The 18,572-nt window shown below is 42.4% G+C and overlaps 1 protein-coding gene across 1 annotated transcript in view; it reads right to left on the bottom strand.

Moving 5' to 3' along the window:
* Positions 1-419: 419 nt before the first annotated feature.
* Positions 420-18,572, bottom strand: part of NFIB (nuclear factor I B) — a 189,739-nt gene continuing 171,586 nt past the window's right edge. The window contains exon 3 of the mRNA XM_053932910.1: positions 420-1,379. Coding sequence (XP_053788885.1) covers positions 1,132-1,379 — 248 coding nt within the window. The 3' untranslated portion in view covers positions 420-1,131. The remainder of the gene's footprint in view (positions 1,380-18,572) is intronic.

Here is an 18,572-nt window from a genome sequence, read left to right as displayed (position 1 = left end):
ATGGTTATAGCTACACGGGTTCCTGGAGCGGGGGGGGGGGGGGGGGGGGGGGGGGGGGGGCGGGGAACCATTCCCCAGAGCAATGCAACACCTCCCCCTTTTTTGTTTAACATGGTTTCAAGAAAAACATCAGGTTTATTTTGACATCAACGTAGGATCCCGAACGCTATAGTTACAAGGAAAAGAATAACAAGAAATGACACAATTGTGTTAACTATAGAAGTCCACCATCCTGTGAATCCCCAGCCCTTGAACAGTTCTTTGATCCAATCCTCAGATTCTTGCTTCACTTGTCTGATCAGGTTGTTCGTGCTTCGAAGGGCAGCATGGATACTTGGAGCTTTTGCCATCAGGTTCATGCAACAGAGTCCTTCAAATTCCTGGCATTCATGTCCATGCAGTAACAAAAGGAAATCTATAGCAGCGCGGTTTTAAAGCATGGCCTGTCTGGTAATTTCCTCGTCTTCTATGAGAGAGCTGATGGTGGTGGATGTGAAGTTTGCCTGTTTGACCACCCAGCACTCTAGATGGCCCAATTCACCTAGAGCTTTGGCTGCTGTGACCCACGGAAGGAACACAGCAACTCTTTTTGACTTAGCCCAATGAAAAATTTCTGAATTACAATTTGGGTCCAAATTGTGTGCACTCCTCTTTGCAATTTTGTTTGCCAATTTGTTTTTGTGAGTCCATTCACCAATTAAAGTTTGGTTGGGTGTCAATACAGACAACCACCCTGTGGTACATGGCCCTCCTAAAAGCCAAGATGGAATTCCTGCACATGCCCGATCCCCACAAATCAAGAACAATGCCTTAGGGAGGCTTTTGGGACTTGAGTGAGATGGATTGTCTGTCCCAACATGGCTTATATTATGACACCACGTCTTTGCAGTAAACTCCCCACGATATTGTCTTATGATGTGATACTCGTTAGTGCTAGAAGGTTTTGGGAGAATGGAAGAATGTATGCAGTAAGATGCAGGGGAAGAACCCAATAACTCTAACTCTTGGGGTTCCTGAGCTATCTTGGGCAAACGCTGCAACCACTCCTCTAAGGGGTTCATGATCACCACAGCTTGCTTCTGATGATCTTTGTGTGGTCAGCGGGTGTGTGGCTCCGGAATTTCGTTGGACCTATATTTGTCCATACCTGATGGAAACTCTCCAGCCTGCAATGGAATTCCTACCAGACAAGTGGAGATAGGATTCTTTGCTGCTGCAGTGGACAGACATATGTTTTCCTGCTGAAGTGTCTGTGCCAGGGTCACCCAGACATTTTGACGCAGCTGAGGGATGATCCATGCAGCTGACAGACTGTTCAACATTAGCAAGATGACAACTTGGATGGGGTTCATCACAGTTGAGTGGGAGGTAGGTTTTCTCTGGAAGGGAAAAACAAACATTTTTAAAACCTGTTAAAAGTTTCTGTTTCTGCCAGAAGGAATTCACACCTAGGAAAATTCTCTTTCCTCTATCCGGCAGCGTCTTCTCTTTGAAGCATCAGCTACTTGCTTCTCACCCCCTTCTGCTTGTGCTGGATTTTTGGGGACAAAAGGTTTCACCCACTTCTGGGGAATCCACCAAGGGCCTGAGGGAGTAGCTACACATGCATAGCCACGACCCCAGGTCACGAGCTCATAGGGACCCTTGGTTTCCCAAGTTTTTAGATCCCTAATCAAGACCAGTGGACGCTGAGACAATTTGAACTGATTGCCACTGTTAAAATGACATACCACTGGTGGACTCATGTTTTCAAATCAACAGTTCAGGAAATTGATAGTAAACATGGCTTTGCAGAGCTTCCTCTGCTGAGACATCCACACAGTTGAGCTGCTCTGTCTGTTTAAGACCTGCTTGAGCATCTGGTGTGCACGCTCAACCACAGCTTGACCTGTGGGGGAGTGAGGGATGCCAGCTTTATGTTCCACTCCCCACTGCTGGACAAATTCAAGGAACTCCTTGGACACATACGCTGGGCTGTTATCAGTTTTGATTGTTTTTGGGATCCCCAACACTGAAAAGCTTGCACTAGGTGCTGTTTGGCATGCACAGCCCTTTCTCCTGCATAGGCAGAGGCATACACGGTGCCTGAGTATGTGTCAATACTTACATGAACATATTTGAGGTGACCAAAACTAGGAATGTCTGTCTGCTACACTTCACAGCTGCCAAGGCCCCGGGGGTTAACCCCCATGCCCATCGATGGCACGGCCTGGAGCTGGCAGTTGGGACAGGCGGCCACAATTGCTCGAGCCTGAGTCCGTGCTAGCTGGAACTGCCAGATGAGACCTGGCACATTCTGATGGTAATGCTGGTGACTCAGCTTTGCCTGTTGGAAGATGTCAGGGAGACATGCTTTTTCAACTGGTGCAGCAAGGGAGTCGGCTTGGCGATTCCCCTCTGCAATCTCACCTAGCAAATCAGTGTGTGACCTCACATGCATCACATAAAACGGATGCTCTCTGTGAGAAATCAAATAAATTAGCTTTGAGTGCAATCTGAAGAGATGTTCCTTCTCTGTTTCTCTGAGCACGGCCTGCTCCGCTCTGGACACTACCCCCGCTACGTAGGCAGAGTCTGTTACCGAATTAATTGGTTCTGAGAACCTCTCAAAAGCTCTTACCACTGCAGCCAGTTCAGCCACTTGAGGGGATCCCTCCACAAACTCAACATTAGCTTCCCAATGCTGAGTCTGTGGATTTCTCCAAGTCATCACCGACTTGTGGGAAGCCCCTGATGTGTCTGAGAACACTGTGAGAGCCTTGAGTAGTCTGACTTCTCTTCTCCTGAGGAATGAGGTGGAATTCCTCATTGAAAAACTTGTGAGACAGGGCATGGACTGATATTTGTCCCCTGTAGCTATCCAGAGATAACTGGAGACTAGCATTGCTCTGGAGCAAATGCTCAAACATCCCTTTGGTCAATCTCTCAGAAAAGTTCTTTCCCTCCTCAGAAAGTCTTACCGGAAGGTGAATACATGCAAAGTCACAACCTGCCAATTCACACAATCTCACCCTGGCCTTCCAAGTCAGCTGAGCTATTAGTTCTTGTGGCTCAGTGATGGTCTTGGATCTTTGATGGGAGAGGAAGACCCACTCTATAATCAAGAGCTAATCCTTCTGCCCCTCGATCCCTTGGAAAATCAAACCATGCAAATGTGGCAGCTTTCCTAGAACAATGAAATGGAATGGCATGTTTGGCTCATACCGATGAGGCTGGCTCTCTGACAAGGCCTTCTGTACCTTTTGTATTGCCATCTTTGCCTCTGGGGTCAGGTCCCTGGGAGAGGCCAGCCCCCTCTCCCCCTTCAATAACTTGAAGAGAGGGTCTAGATCCTCATTTGTGAGGCCTAGCCAGGGTCTTACCCAATTCAAAAACCCACACAAAGAGTGGAGATCTGCTAGTGTTTTCGGATTGCAATCAATTTCCAATTTCTGCAGAACAGTAGTGCTGGCAGTAATTTCCAAACCCAGCTATTTCCAAGGTGGCATCCTTTGAACTTTGTCTTCCTGCAGTTGAAATCCAGCAGAGGTTAAAACCTTAACCACTAGGTCAAACCTGTGTTGGAGTATAGAGTCATTGGGAGCATACACAAGCACATCATCCATGTAGTGAAGGATGATGCCATCCTTTCTCTCCACATGTACTGGAGACAGTAATGAGGCTACATATTGTTGGCATATGAAAGGACTCGATTTAAAACGCTGAGGCAAGACCTTCCAGTGATAGCACTTCACTGGGGCTTCCTGGTTGATGGTGAGAACCGAGAATGCAAACCGTGGGGTATCTTCGGGGTGCAATGGAATTTGGAAGAAACAGTCCTTGATATCTAGGACAGCCAATTGCCAATCTTGAGGGAGCACTGTTGGACTAAGCATCCCTGGTTGGAGTAGTCACATGTCCTCTATAATTTTGTTTATTTCTCAGAGATCATGGAGCAACCTCCACTTATCCTTTCCTGGTTTCTTTATTACAAAGGCTGGGAAATTCCAAGGGCTATCTGTCTCTTCTATGTGTCCTTGAGCCAATTGTTCCTCCACGAGCTCCTCAAGCGCCTTGAGCTTCTCTTTACTCAAAGGCCACTGTGCTACCCACCTTGGGGTATTATCCAACCACTTTAACTTGTGGGTAGGGCGTTCCACAACGGCTATTTTCAAAAATTCTGGGGTGTCTTAGGAATGACCAATTGGACTCCCCACTGGGACATGGTGTCTCTCCCCCACAGGGGGGCCTTATAAACTGCAACAAATGGACGAACACTTGCCAATTTTCCATCGGGTCCCTCAATTTGCACAATGCTTTTTGAAATCTTTGCCAATCTGGTTCCTCCTATGCCCTGAAGTTTGCCAGCCAGAGGCTGCAATTCCCACTGTGATGGCCACATGATCTTAGGTATTACTGTGATGTCCGCGCCCATGTTTAGGACCCCCTCCAAATGGAGGCACTCTGACCCACAGGCTAGGTTGCATGCCATTGAGGGTTTATTCTCTCCCACCACCTCTGCCCAGTAGACTTCCAGTGATTTTCCTTCTGCTGTGATTTCTGCTGGAACAGGAATGGCCTGGGCAAGAATTTGTCCCTTTTCTACGTAAAATGGTGGGTGCGAGCAGCGTGCCAACAGCATAAGGCCTGTTATCTTTCCCTTAGTGGTCATGGGAGCTACCTCAATCTCCAAGGGTGTGTGTGCTGTGTCCCCAGTAACAAAATACTCACTGTCCAGTCCCTTGTGGTAAACTGTCAGGTCCTGTGAGGTGTTTGACAGGTTCACTATAATGACTTCCCAATCAGTAGATCTGAAATTAAAAACTTTGGTAGTCACCAGCTGAAATCGGCCTAGCAGCTGCCAAACCTTGTTAGTTGAACATTTGACACTTATTTTTCTGCTCCCCCTCCACCATGGATCCCATCCTGCCTCTTTTTTGTTGAGAGAGAGGTGTTTTCCCATATGAGTCTCGCTATATTTATATCTTTGCATGTGGTTGTACTAATTTACACGCACTGTAAATTCAGGTTTTTTTGTTTGTTGAACTTTTTCTGTTTCTGGTTTAGGGGGCAGGTTCTGGTGAAATGTCCTGGTTTCTTGCAACGGAGGCAGATGATGTCTGCTGCAGCTGGTCTGATGACACTGGTTGCCTCCTTGGACCTGGTGCCACAGCTGCCGCAAGCTATTGGTATGGCGATCATGTATTGCTGTCAGGACTACTGAACAGTTCTGCTTTCCTGGTACAGGCTTCTATCATCTGTGAGAGACTAGGTGATGGGTCAAGGAGAAGGCTGAGAATGATTCTACGACAGGTCTCATTAGCATTCCTCTGAGCCATTTCTTTAATCAATTCTGCCTACACCACTGGATCTTGTACTTGTCTCTCCACTTGTGTTCTCAGACAGTCCACAAACTGCAAGAAATTTTCTGAAGGAAACTGTTTAATGTTAACATAACTGCCTTTAAGTTCAATTGTTGGTAGCTCATAAAATGTTTTTCTGCAGCATTACAGATTTTATCTAAAACTGACTTAGATAACACTCGAGTTTGTTTTTCTGGGCAGTGCCAGTCACCTTCACCACACAGGTGGCCCTGTGTAATAGGGTTACCGTCACTGTCTTTTGCTTCTTCAGGAGTTTGTTGAATCTCCTGTAACAGTGCTGTTAAAGCCCTTTGCCACCTGCCTTCCCACAAGTCATACTCTGAGGGAGTTAGCAAGCATCTAAATAAATCTTTGATATCACTGGGTACCATCTCATTTGAATTAAAGGTTGCCCTCATAATTCCTTTGAAAATCTCACTCGATCTCCCAAATTATCTCTGAATTTTGCAGATTTCTTTTTTTATTTTGATAGGATAACGTCTGGTAAGCCCTGGTGCCGTTTCTCTTACCAAGATAAACGACAGGTGCTACAGATGGTTTGCTGTCATCAACATTTTTCTGAGTTGCTAAAAATTCTGCTGCTCTTTCAGTGCCCAGAGGGGCAGGGGGTATGACTTCCCCCACCCCTTGGGGTCTGACAAGAGGCAGCTCTGGTCCCCTTGCCGCGAGGCAATCGCCCCCCCCCCGCCCCGCCAGGGCAGTGGGCTGGGCTTGCCCCCTCTCCACCGCCATGCGGCTTAGAGGCTGCACCGGGACCACCCCTTCCCCCATTCCCGTGGCAGCTCGGAGAGAGGCACAGGGAGGAAGGATGGGGCTGAACTGCCGAGGGCACAAAGGGATTAGGCAAGGTGTATGGAGTGCGGGAAGGGATTGGGGGGAAGGAAGGATTGTGGGAAGAAGAAGGAAGCACATGGTTCTGTCCATTCCTCTCCAACATGTGCTCTGCAAGGTGCAGGGACCCTGCCACACCTCCAGGGCTCTGGAAGGAGAGCATTTCACTTTTGAAGCAGTCAGAACTGTATTCTTGAGAGGAAACAGGTGTGAGAGAAGGGTAGAGGGAAGAGGGTCCGATTTCAGAACCAGGATACTGTAGTGGAACAGGGGAATCAGGAAAAGGATTAGTTGGAAAGTTTGTCTGTGGCTGTGTGCTTTTTTTCGCTTCTAAAAGCTGCTTTAGGGCTTGTAAAAATATTGGAATAAATAGAGAAGCTTTGTGATCACCATTTTCAACTTTTAAGGTTAGTAACTGTCCAATCTGATCCCAAAATGAAATGGAATTCATATCCTGAATGGTATAATTTGATAATTCAACTGTCAGCCAGCAGACAAAGTGGACTAGTTGCTTATGTGGGAATGTAGCATTAATTAAAATATTGTTAAGTGTTTTAATGTACTCTTTTGGCGGACAGACAGCTTTGCGCCCATGATACTGCTGTTTTAAAAGCTGTTTGTCCAATATCTACCTCGAGACACAACGCAGCACGAATCCCCTCTTGCACAGAGAGCACAGGGAGCAGGGGGGGAGAAGCCGCGGCACCGGGAAGCACGACTCCCGCCGCTTTCTCCTTGCTCCCGGGGCACGGGGGGGTGTCTCGCCGCCTTCCTGGCTTCAGGCACCCGCCCCATGCCGTCCCCACCCCCGAAATGCTCGGGGCGGCTGCACCCGCCCCGGGGCTCCGACCAGCAGAAAAAAGACGCACACAAGCCCGCTTGTAACACAAACTGTGACTGGTAGGTCCTAGTGCCCCCGGCAGACACAGTTTCCACGGTCGCAATGGTAAAAGCTCCCCTCCCAGCTAGGAGTTTTTCTCGGCATATCACGGAGGGGTCTTACCGCTGCTATTGGATCGTGGTTGTCGTGCGTAGCAGCGTCAGGAGTCCTTGCCCTGGATCGGCTTGCTTCAGGCGCTGGCAAGGTCCCGACCTCACCCCCGTCACTTAGAGCCAGTCAAAAAGCAGCTAATAAGTAACAGGGTAGTTGAACTTCCCAAAGAGCTTTTGACACCATCAGTTAAGGGCTCCAGCTTCTGCGTGGGCTTTTAATGTTTCATAAAAATATCTGCATTGGGGGCCAACTTATACTTACCTCCTCAGCCCCTGTAGTTACAAGGCTAGCCCAGATCTGAGAGAGCTTTGGGGGGAAATATTTCAGGGAAAAACCATTCCCCAGAGCGATGCAACACTAGAGCACTTAATTCCCTTTAGCCCATGGGAGGAATACACCAGAACAGATATCCACACTACTGGCCATGGAGGATCCCACGTTGGATCAACTCCTTATTTCCTGAAGGCCTGCTTGTAGGAGTTACCTCACTTTGGAGCAGAGGAAGAGTGTGAGGAGGAAAAGGCAGCAGAGAGGAGCTGTTATGGACAGACTGTAGCCTCCTATTCCCTAGCCTCTTGTGCTTCTTGGGGAAGGGGTATGGTAGAGGATTTGGAATGAAAGACTGAAGTTATTTCTTGGAAAAAGGGGGAGGTGGAGGGAAAGAGATTTTAGTTTTTGTCTTGTTTATCACCAGTTTATGTTTAAATGGCTATAAATCAAATTAATTTTCTATATGCCAAGTATGTTTTGCTTGTGAGGGTAATTTTTAAATGACGTATCTATCTCAATCCAACAGCTTTTTCATCTTATTTTCTCTCCTCAATCCTTTTGAGAATGAGGAGTGAGAAAGTAGGTGGGCAGGGGTCTTGCAGACAGAAAAGGTCAGCCCACAACAGACACAAAAGGAGAAATTCTGATTTCAAGAAAGTTGAATTTCCAGCATACACGTACAAATAGTTTACGTGCACAGTGTTCACCAAAAGTTTGAATAGCCTGATAAGGAAAGAAAAGAAAAAAGTAAAAACACTTAAAAATTAAACCCAGGTAGAACTCAGGAAATATTTCAATAGATTATTGAAAAAAAAATATAAATAGCAAATCAAAGTTTAAAATAAAAACTGATGGAGCCTCTAAAACAGAAATAAAACTTTTAAAACCAAACTTGGATGATGTACAGTTTATTTTGAAAGTACAAGGTACAGTTCAATAGCCATTTGGTTTCAGAACCTAGAATTTTTTATTTGTACAAAGAATGAAATGGTCAAGAAAGAAAACCTATTAATAATTCCTGCTTCCACCACCTCTACAACAATCATCTTAACCTATTCCTTTGTACTTTTTTATTAGTAAGTCACTCCTCGACAATGATACTGAAAGATAACAGAAGGAATTAAGGCATTACATGTTCATGAACAGACATCCACAAAAGGCGCTAATAAGCACAGTATGGCACCAGTCTGGTTTGAAGTCCAATCATGACAGTTTAGTAAATTTTATCCAGATATTCATATTTTGATATGAATGTAATTTTTACATTGGGTGGAAAAACAGCTTAAGAAAATATGTAAAAAAGTATTTTATTTGAATTTGAGAGCTGAAGACTCTACCATCTCTTTTGGTTGCTTTTTAGTAACATCAATCTTTAAAAAAACAAAATCTACATTTTTAAAATTTGATTTTAATTGAATTGAATTAAAATTAAATTGAATTCAATTGAATTGAACCAATTAATTTGGTTCAACTTAAAGGCATTTTCCTACTACTGTATGTCATATATATTTGATAAAGAAACCACTCTATATTTCAAGCACTCTAAATTTCCCACAATCCTTTTTTCTGAACTCCATATATATAAAATATTTCTTCCTCCAAGATTATCTATTCTTGCTATAGCTTTGAGCTATTGCAGGACAACTGTACTGCTTCACTATCATTGCAGACACATGTAAAAGCCACAGCAATGCCCCAGTTGGATGGGAGTGTTGATCTGCTGGAAGGTAGAAAGGCTCTGAAGAGGAATCTGAACAGTCTGGTTCAATGGGCCAAGGCCAGTGGTATGAGCTTCAGGAAGACCAAGTGGAAGGTCTTGTCCTTGAGTCATAACAACCCCATTCAAAAATGCAACTGGCTGGGGGAAGAGCAGCTGGAAAGCTTCTTAGTCAAGAAGAACCTAGGGATGCTGGTCAACAGAGGCTGAACATGGCCTAGCATGTGCCTAGAAGGGCAAGAAGGCCAATGGCATCCTGGCCTGTTTCAGCAAGAGTGTGGCCATCAGGACCAGGGAAGAGATCATTCCCCTGTGTTTGGAACTTATGAGCCTGCACCTCAAATCGTCTGTTCAGTTTTGGGGCCCTAATGACAAGAAGGACATTGAGGTGCAAGAGTGAGTCCAGAGAAGGAAAATGAAGCTCATGAAGAGTCTGGAGCACAAGGTTCATTAGGAGCGGCTGAGGTTGTTTAGTCTGGAGAAAAGTAGGTTCAGGGGAGACCTTACTGTGTTCTAGAACTACTTGAAAGGAAGTTGTAGCAAGGTGGCAGTCAGTCTCTTTTTCTAGGCAACTAGTTATAGAACAAGGGAAAATGGCCTCAAGTTGCACCAGGGGAGATTCAGGATAGTAGGAAATTAGGAAATATTGAATATTAGTAAAAATCTTTCTTTACTGAAAGAGTGGTTAAATATTGGAATAGGCTGCTCAGGGAAGCAGCAGAATCCTGGAAATGTTCAAAAAAACAAGTATACTTGGCACTTTTTGATAAAGTTTACTGGGCAACTGAAGGTTGGACTTGATGATCTTGGAGGTCTTTTCTAACTTTAATGATTTTGTGGTTCTATGAGTAACTTGTCTGGATTTTTTCAGTTCTCATTACTTTTTATGATATGGTTGTTTTTTAAACTACCCATTCAAACTTTAACATTTTTTCGGGCTTTTGGAACTTCTATAGCGCTTAATATTTTTTTAAGTTAACATATTGCATAGAATCATAAGATAGTTTGAATTAGAAGGGACCCTAAATATCATCTACTCTCAATTCCATATTTATATACTTGCAGATACAAATAGCCTTTGACTCTATTCAAGGACCCCACTCTGGCCCTGTGCTTTGCAGATACTGCTCTTTATCCTCGGCAAAGAACTGAGAAGCATTTCAACATCCTGATGACATACAGGGACTATTTCCTGCTTCTTTGCAAATAGGAATACCTTTAAAGGAGCACCTCTCTGGAATCAGACTTTCCAGCATCATTATGAAATTTTCATCATCTCCATTTGGTAATGGCCCTGTTTTGCTGCAAGAGTTTCTTTGTTCCTAATGTATCTGGCCCTCTAAACCACATTACTTTTTAAATATCTTTTTTTTTTCCCTCTATCATTTTTTTTGTCATGTTTCATCTCTCCTTTTTTGTACATCTTTTTAGCAGACAGCTTCTCTTTTTCCCTTCCTTTCTTGTTTTTGTTTTTTGGGATGGTTTTCACTTTTGGTTGTTTTGGTATTGTTGCTGTTCTTGCGGTTGGCTTTTGGGGTTTTTTGAAGCACAGCATTCAGATTCATCAGAGAAGATGTCAGATTAATTTCTTTCCACTTGAGAGGACTGAAATACTAAATTATTCATGAAAGTGTTCAAGTCAGAAAAGAAGTCTTGCAAGGTGATTGTGAAATTAGTTGTTAGATCATCATCATCATTAAATTTCTTACTTCTTTTGTGCTGGATTAATTAATTGCTGTCTAGCAGAAAAAGGCACATCCAGTCAGCATAAACCTAATCAGAAGACAAATATCTTCTAAGTGTTAAGGCAAAAAAAAACACATAGTAAATGAGGAGAACAGAAGTTGCAACTCATGCTACGCATGTTAACAGCAATAAATGAGGTTGGCTCTGAGCACATTATTGGCAAAAATATATGATTTTAAAAATTTTGCACTCTGTGCAGCATACAAATTCCTTCACAAAAAATGACATACACAGGCAGACTGAAAAATGGCAACAGCTTGTTCAATAGTGTCTAAAGGCACCTCTTAATTATTTTTAGACAATGCTTGGGTTTTTTATCCCAGCCTTTTGACCTAGACACCAAATCCCATCTAGCAGGTGGGTTCCTCATTTGCAGATTTTTACAGCAAAACAATGGAAAAACATCAGGCAAAACCAACATGAGCACTCTTCCTGTTACTCTTGATCCCTCTAAATTGATCCTTCTAAATGGCAAACCAGGCCATAATTCATCAGTACATTCCTGCCCTTTATTGACAGCAGCTCCTATATTCACTTTACAATGTTTGCCCTGCAGCTTTGTTCATCAGGTCACCTCTGCTACACTCTCAGAGCAGCTCCTCAGCTGCAATATGCAACACCACTGTACAGGACACGATTAATTCATTTCTGAGCTGACTTGCCATCCAGATATGCATCTCTTCAGCTTTTTAAATTTTGATCCCTTTCAATGAAGCTGTACTTTAGAGAACTTTTTCATTAAATAGGTATTTGGTAAGGGAACTAAGACTTTCACCCGGGTTCTGAATGTACAATCAAAATGGAAACGGAACCATTCAGATCATGCAAATTGTGCAAAGGATTGCCAATAATCAGTTAATTTGTTAACATTTCCTCCAGCTGAAGAATTAGTTTTTGCCTATTAGTATAATCAACATCACTGAACTAGCTGAAAAGAAAGAACTTAATACTGAACGTGGAATATTAAATGGGAATAATGTAAAAAAATTGTAAACTCAGCTTGGGGAACTTTATTCTCCAATTATTCCTGCATGTGGTGTTCAACATTTCCAGTAGCCTGCTGTGGAGATAATGTACTGTTTATGTTGAATCAGGCATCTCAGTCGTGAACTCCCAGGTACAGAGCCCATATATGGAGTTACGTAGTTCTCAGGAGAACTTTTTGTCTTTTTCCAAAGTATCAGATTTCTTTATTCAGTTGGTTTAGGCTGTCTTTACTGGCAAAGGTTTGCACTTTTCCAAATTCCTTCTCAGAGAGGAAGTCTCAGCACTAAAATACAATTGAATGCTACATTTTTAGCAATGCAAAGGCTCTGGCTTTGAGCAGCAGTCATTAATATTTCCTTTTTTCCTATAACTGCTAAGGTAATGACATCACTGGAAATAATATCCCTCTATTTATTTCCTTAGCTGGTGAGACTTTCTGCTTAATCAAAGACCAGTTGTGGAAATTAGATGGTTTTTCATATTTCAGAAACAAAAAAAAGCAGAGTAGTACCATGAGCCAAGGCAAACAGGTAAATGTTTTCATTGTTTGCAAGGTTTCTGACTTGCAAGAAACCTTTGACTGCAGAGGAAGCGATTTTGATTCCTTCACTCAAGCTAGAAAACTTCAGCTTGAAGAATTTGAGATCTGTTAAAACTCTTAATGTAGCTGAGGGACTTCCACAGAGAGAGAAAGCACTGCTCATCACTCAAACTTTGTGGAAACAAGCTATGTTACAAGCAAAACCTGGTTCTTCCAAAAATGTGAATTGAGGTTGTAATAGTAATTTCTTACTTATATGAATGGGAACACCTAGAAACCTCAGTGAAATCTAGGAGCATAAATTCCTGTAAAGTAAGTAAGTGCTGTTATGCTATTTGACCATATAGAATCAAAGATACAGGAAGGTTAAAGCCTGGCTATTCCAGCTTTCAGCCTCCATGGGCTTTCATTTTGAAAATGATTATTGGAAATCATCCTTCAGTAGACTGTGCTTCTGATGAGAGCACTCACAATTAAGCATTTGATGACACACATGCATATTTTATCAGCAAATCAACTGGAAAGTTCAATGCCTAGCTCTCAAAACACAACTTTGAAATTATATTGGCTTCAAGAGCTACTTTTTCTTATGAAACAACATTAAACATTGTTGAGTCTATGTGAACTTTATAGTCTTCAGCATCCGCTCTGTCCTTTACTAAGAGTTAATGATAATGATTGCGATTTGACCCATGCCCCTCAGGAAATACCTGCATTTTTTTCTTTAAAGTAGATTTTTAATTCAGCCCAAGTACAGATATTATCCATGCGCCTGAACACTGGCATACAAGATCAAGAGCAGAGCACATAAGTTTGGTGTCATTAGACCGGGCTGGATGGAGGCATTAGAGACTAAGCTCCTGCTTATAGACTGTTTTTAATATTTCTGCCTTTAATCTCCTATAGATTCTGTAGTACAGCGCCTGGGACCTACCAGAGTGCTGCATTTATCAGCAAGCATAGAGCACAGTTTGGTCCTAGGGCAGGATCCTGAGCCCAGCTCACACCTCCCTGTTTTCATAGCCTGGGGACTTGACTGAAGCACAGAGCCCCAGAGGTATTGTCTGTCCCAGGGAACAGGGAGTGAAGACATCCTTGAAGCTGCTTCTAGATGCCATTAATTTGAAACATTCCCTTTCTATACCAGTCTTTCCTTTATTTTGATAGATTGTCCCCAGTCCACTCTTTTACTCTTAACTGCTAGAAAACATAATTCAAAATCAGAATTTTGCCTTATACTATGATCAAGTTGCAGGAATTTTCCATTTGCTGGATACTTCTGGACCAGACCTCTCCACCCATTGCTCCACTCATGCCTAACAAAGCCCTTCAGCAAGGCTATTTCTACCAGCATATCTCAACCGTCTTTTTAAGGCTTTCTTGCTTTCACTGCAACTCTGGATCAAATACATAAAAGGGAAATTGTTTCTCCTTAAAATACTACAATCACTTGACTGTCTCTATAATAATAGAGACAAAATAATCCAGCCGCAGCAATAAAACACATGGCTACCACAGACTCTCAGCTTTTGTTCATTTATTTTAATAGTCACCATTAAAAACTGGATTTAAGTGTGGCCAAGACAGAATATACCTTTATCTGAAGATTAAATTCTGAGATGACTGAGCCCAGCAGGTCTCACCTTCTGTTGAGACATGAGGTCAGCCAACCTTATGTCAGACTGGAGATAGTCTTCTGATATAGTGTCGCTGTGGTATAGCTACTTCTTGCAGAATTGCTGCCACTGGAGATGAAAAGAGGATAGGATATCTGTCATCTCTGCAGGTGCTCTTGGTGCTCACTTGTCCCTGTATGGCTCTCTGGGATGAAAAGGAATCTTTCTTGAGCTCCTTCTCACCCATTGTTTGCCACCTCCCTCCTTGGGACAGAGTGATCCAACTCTACCACCTTTCATCCTTAGGAGAGACAAGGACCCACGGCATGAGGGAACCTCTGATTGACATCAGGCTGAGATAGTGGGGAATGGTAAGTAAGGAGCCTTAGCAATTGAAGAATTAGGGCAAAGGCAAGAAGAAGAAGATGGCTTAATTGAAGAATTAGGGTAAAGAATTAGGGTAAAGAGAAGGGGATTCACTGAGCAAAGTGGAGAAGAACCTTGTGAGCCTGTGGAAAGAAAAGAACAGGACTGGCAGCAGGAGTTGTTTATGAAGGCAACTGTTAGTCTGGATATGTCAGTTGTCCATCTTTTCAGTCCCTAGAACACTGGGAATAGAGAGTTTTAATGTTTCACAGTGAGATGCTGTGCCAAGCCAAATTTCATCCTTGAGCACAGGACAAGACTGCTCCTTTTCTAGTTTTACCCTAGTATCATCCTCCTGGGACACTCTGAACAATTATCAAAATCCAAAGTGAATTAACTTGTAAATGTATAAGATAGCAGGGGTTTCTGTTCCTCACATTATTCTTTGCTGAAACATCACAAGTCTGAACAGAAGGGTTATAAATATAAAAACTGCTGTGAAGGGGTCTTGCATTTATCCTTAAAAACATAATGATGTGACAGGAAAACTAACTACTAGAAGGCCATCATTTTATCACTCGATTTATCTTCCCTATTCCACTCTTTATGTAAGTGTTCCAAAGATCCCCAAGATTTCTTAGGACCAAAGATTGAAAGCCACTATCCTAAAGGAACATGCTATCCACAGCAGATACTGTTGGAGCTTCCTATTGATACACCAGTCCAGGCTTGCCAGGACCCCATAGCTCTTGCTGTTGTCTCCTCCTGAGCAGAGAGATCTTGGCACTCGTAAAGACACATCACATTTGTAAATGTGATGCTAGCTTAGCATGCCCAGAAGACACTAAGTAAAGAAGCTTAGCAGGTGAATGTCTGATTGCAGGAATTTTTTTGCATGATCTGCTTACCTCACTTTCACATCCTCCAAAGTGCCTTAACTCCTCTACAGTCCACATATTAATATTTCCAACTTGTGAAAGCTCTGAGTCTTAGAGGCATCCTGTTATATTTAGTTAATTTTCTTATCACTAAGTGTATTTTATGAGTACTGTGGTGTTTGTCTTCCTCTCTGTTCAAAGTAAAAACAAACTAACATACTAGGTATTGGATACAAGTGAATTTCTATATCACATTCCTTTTAAAGGAGGGACTGAGGGTGGGAGGAGATCAAGCCACCTAAAAAGAAGAAGAAAAAAAAGGCAACAAAAGGAAAAACACCAAAACATCACCAAGAAAAAAACCCAACCTTATCTTTGTATTCTTGTCTCCATGAAACAGAAAATACACTCAGCTTCTAATGGTTATCACAAATCAGTGTTTTCTGCTCTGTGAAACAAATCTACTATAAGTAGCTGTGACATTTTTCCAGTGTACTTCAGGAGAAAACTACACTGAGGGAAACATTTCAATCTCAAATAATTTGAGAGGGAGGTGTTTTACAATGAGAATAACGCCTGAAAAGTGTTTAAGTACTAAAGCCCCCACCTACCCTTGGGTGACCTCATTGCATTGTGTGGCATTTCAGCACTCTAACTGAGGGTACCATTTGTTTCTTGAAACATCAGCAATTACCTGATCAGAGAGTTTCTGAAAATTGAATAGACAGCTGCGTACAATTGATATGGCTCCAGCTTCACAGTGCTGCAGAGCTTGATTTGTCAGTTATGTAGAGATATATCTCTTACCCCTGCCCCAGCCCTTAGTGTATCATCCTGTCTGCCCAGAGCAATGTGTGCTGGTTTTGGCAGCTGCAGTGCATCTAATTATAGCCAATGGAGACAATTGTTTTAGTAGTGAGCATCATCTTAGCTGCAGAAACTATTACTTCTGCTTTGAACATCTGCTTTCACCCTAAGGCACCCACCTCAGGAGAAAAAAAGGTATGCATATTAAGGCCTGGAAAAAATACATGTCCACCTTAATTAAGGTGCTCTGGCAGCAATATAGGTGTTTTTAAATAAGATTTGTTAAAAATCAATTGAAGGATTTCATTGACTCCCAGTGGCATCAGTCAGTTTTTCCAGAGGAGAGATCCCACCCACTCCTCAATCCCTCTTTTTTTAAAGCAGCAAAGTTCTGTTTAGATATCACATAACAGCATGTGCAGACACCCAGTGTAAGAGAATGTTGATATCAAAGACTGGTGGTGTCCTTATAGCTCTCATATATTGTTTTTTTCCTTTAGTTTCATATTTTTCAATGTTGTGTAACTTTGTTCATTCCATTCTTTGTCTGGAGAACATACTGATATGACAGAGTAAGAAAAGTGGACCAGGGTACAACACAATGGTGAATCCCATAAAAGGTAAATCATGTTCAAGACGCACTTGAATGCTTGCTCAGCTCTCTAGAGCATTCAGCAGCTCAGTCTGTCAACATTTGTGGGTGATAGTGGCTGCTTTCATGTCAAGGAACTTAAATAAACTACTGGTGAACACTCTAAAGATGTATTTGCCAGGCAGAAGTAGGATACCTCTTCTAATGAAGATCTTGGTTAGGTCCTGCTTATGTCGCCAAAGTCTGACAACGCCAACAGTTTTCTTTAGTTTGGACTCTGTTGTTAAATCTTAGTGGACATAGTTCTACCATTTCTTGCGGTGACAGATATAACCTATCAATGAAACAATCCTGTGAAACAATCTTGTAGTTACCTTACCAGAAAGACTTTAGGCTGCAGGTCTCTTGAGTGGAGATGTGACAAAGTGCATGAGAATCACCTGGATAGCAGCAATGTTCTTCCCTCCAGCAAATTCCAGACAAAATTTGGTTCTGTCCTGAGCTTTCAATAGCCTCCATGTGTTCATAGACACTCCAGGATGTGACTCAGATACTGGCAGTTAAACACTCCCAAGGGTCCCCTAGCAGTCAGGAGAGTAGATCCAAAGAAACAGAATGTCAGAGGAACATCCCCAAAGAAATGGATGCCCATGGGTCAAGGCTCACAAGCAAGATGCTAAGACAATGTTTGTTTTAACAATTACCCAAGAAATCAGAAGCTGATCGACCAACAGTTTTACTGTGCATATTTAGATCTGTAACCAGCATAGAAATTAAGACTAAAAAAGAAACTCAGATATAGTAAAGATTTCAGAACTTTACATAATGACTTAAGCAGCAAAAATCTTTGTGGTGGCACTGCACACTTCTACTTTGTTGCTTGTGCATGTGTTTGGATCTGGTGTCAAGATTAATGTTATTTTTCAGTTATAGTTTTTATGCTCATGGGAAAATACACAAAAATAACACTGGACTTGGGAAAAAAACCAAATGTTTGTCCATTTCTTCTCAGAAGTCTTGTAAATGGGAAAGCAGAAAGGCCTGAACTAGGAGTGTTCCTCTTTTTGTATCACCGCAAAGTTGCAAGTCATGCTCTTTGCATTCTCTCCTTCCTGCTATTTTCATACTGGTGTTCTAGGACGCTGTATTGTGTATCTTGAGCATGGCATTGCAGTCCTGGCTGTGGCACTGGCAGTCTCAGGCAGCTGCCATTCTCTTTCCAGCTATTTCCATCAGTGTCACCGTAGAGCTGGCATGCATAGAGTGGGGGATCAAAGTCATGAAGGATTGCTGCACACTTCATAAGTGGCATGCTTTGCAGTGGGCTGAAGAAGTAGGGCAGTTTTTTATCAGAAAGGGGAGGCAGGGCTGAACTTAATTGTCTCTGGATTATTCAGGAAAGTTTTCTGGTTTGGAGCTTTAAACATGAAACCTGAGGGCCTTAATATAGTCTTCAAATCATGGCCAAATGGCACCATTCAGTGAAACCCCAGCAGGAAAAATCATTTGAATTTCCTAAATTTTCATGCCTGACATTTTTTTTTTTGAAAGACACACACACAGAAAAGGGCCTCTCACAGAAAAATTAGTGCATTTAATAAACAAATGGTCATTGTGTTAAAAAAACAGTAGGGAAAAATTAAAAAAAAAAATTCACACTACTGGTTGCAGCTGGATAAAGCTTATGCTCTTGAAATTGAAGAATACTTTTCTTTAAGTATATGGAGAGCTGTTTCACTTCACTGTGGGACAAAATTTGATTATTTATATATAATCCAGTTTAAATGTTTACACTATTATCCCACCAGTATTTTGACCATATGCATGTTACTTGTTAACTGTTGGTACTGGTTTATGGAATCCT

Source organism: Vidua chalybeata, chromosome Z (genome assembly GCF_026979565.1).
Source record: "Vidua chalybeata isolate OUT-0048 chromosome Z, bVidCha1 merged haplotype, whole genome shotgun sequence".
NCBI lineage: Eukaryota > Metazoa > Chordata > Aves > Passeriformes > Viduidae > Vidua > Vidua chalybeata.
Note: the sequence above shows the minus strand (reverse complement) of the source record. Positions and strands in the feature narration are given on the sequence as shown.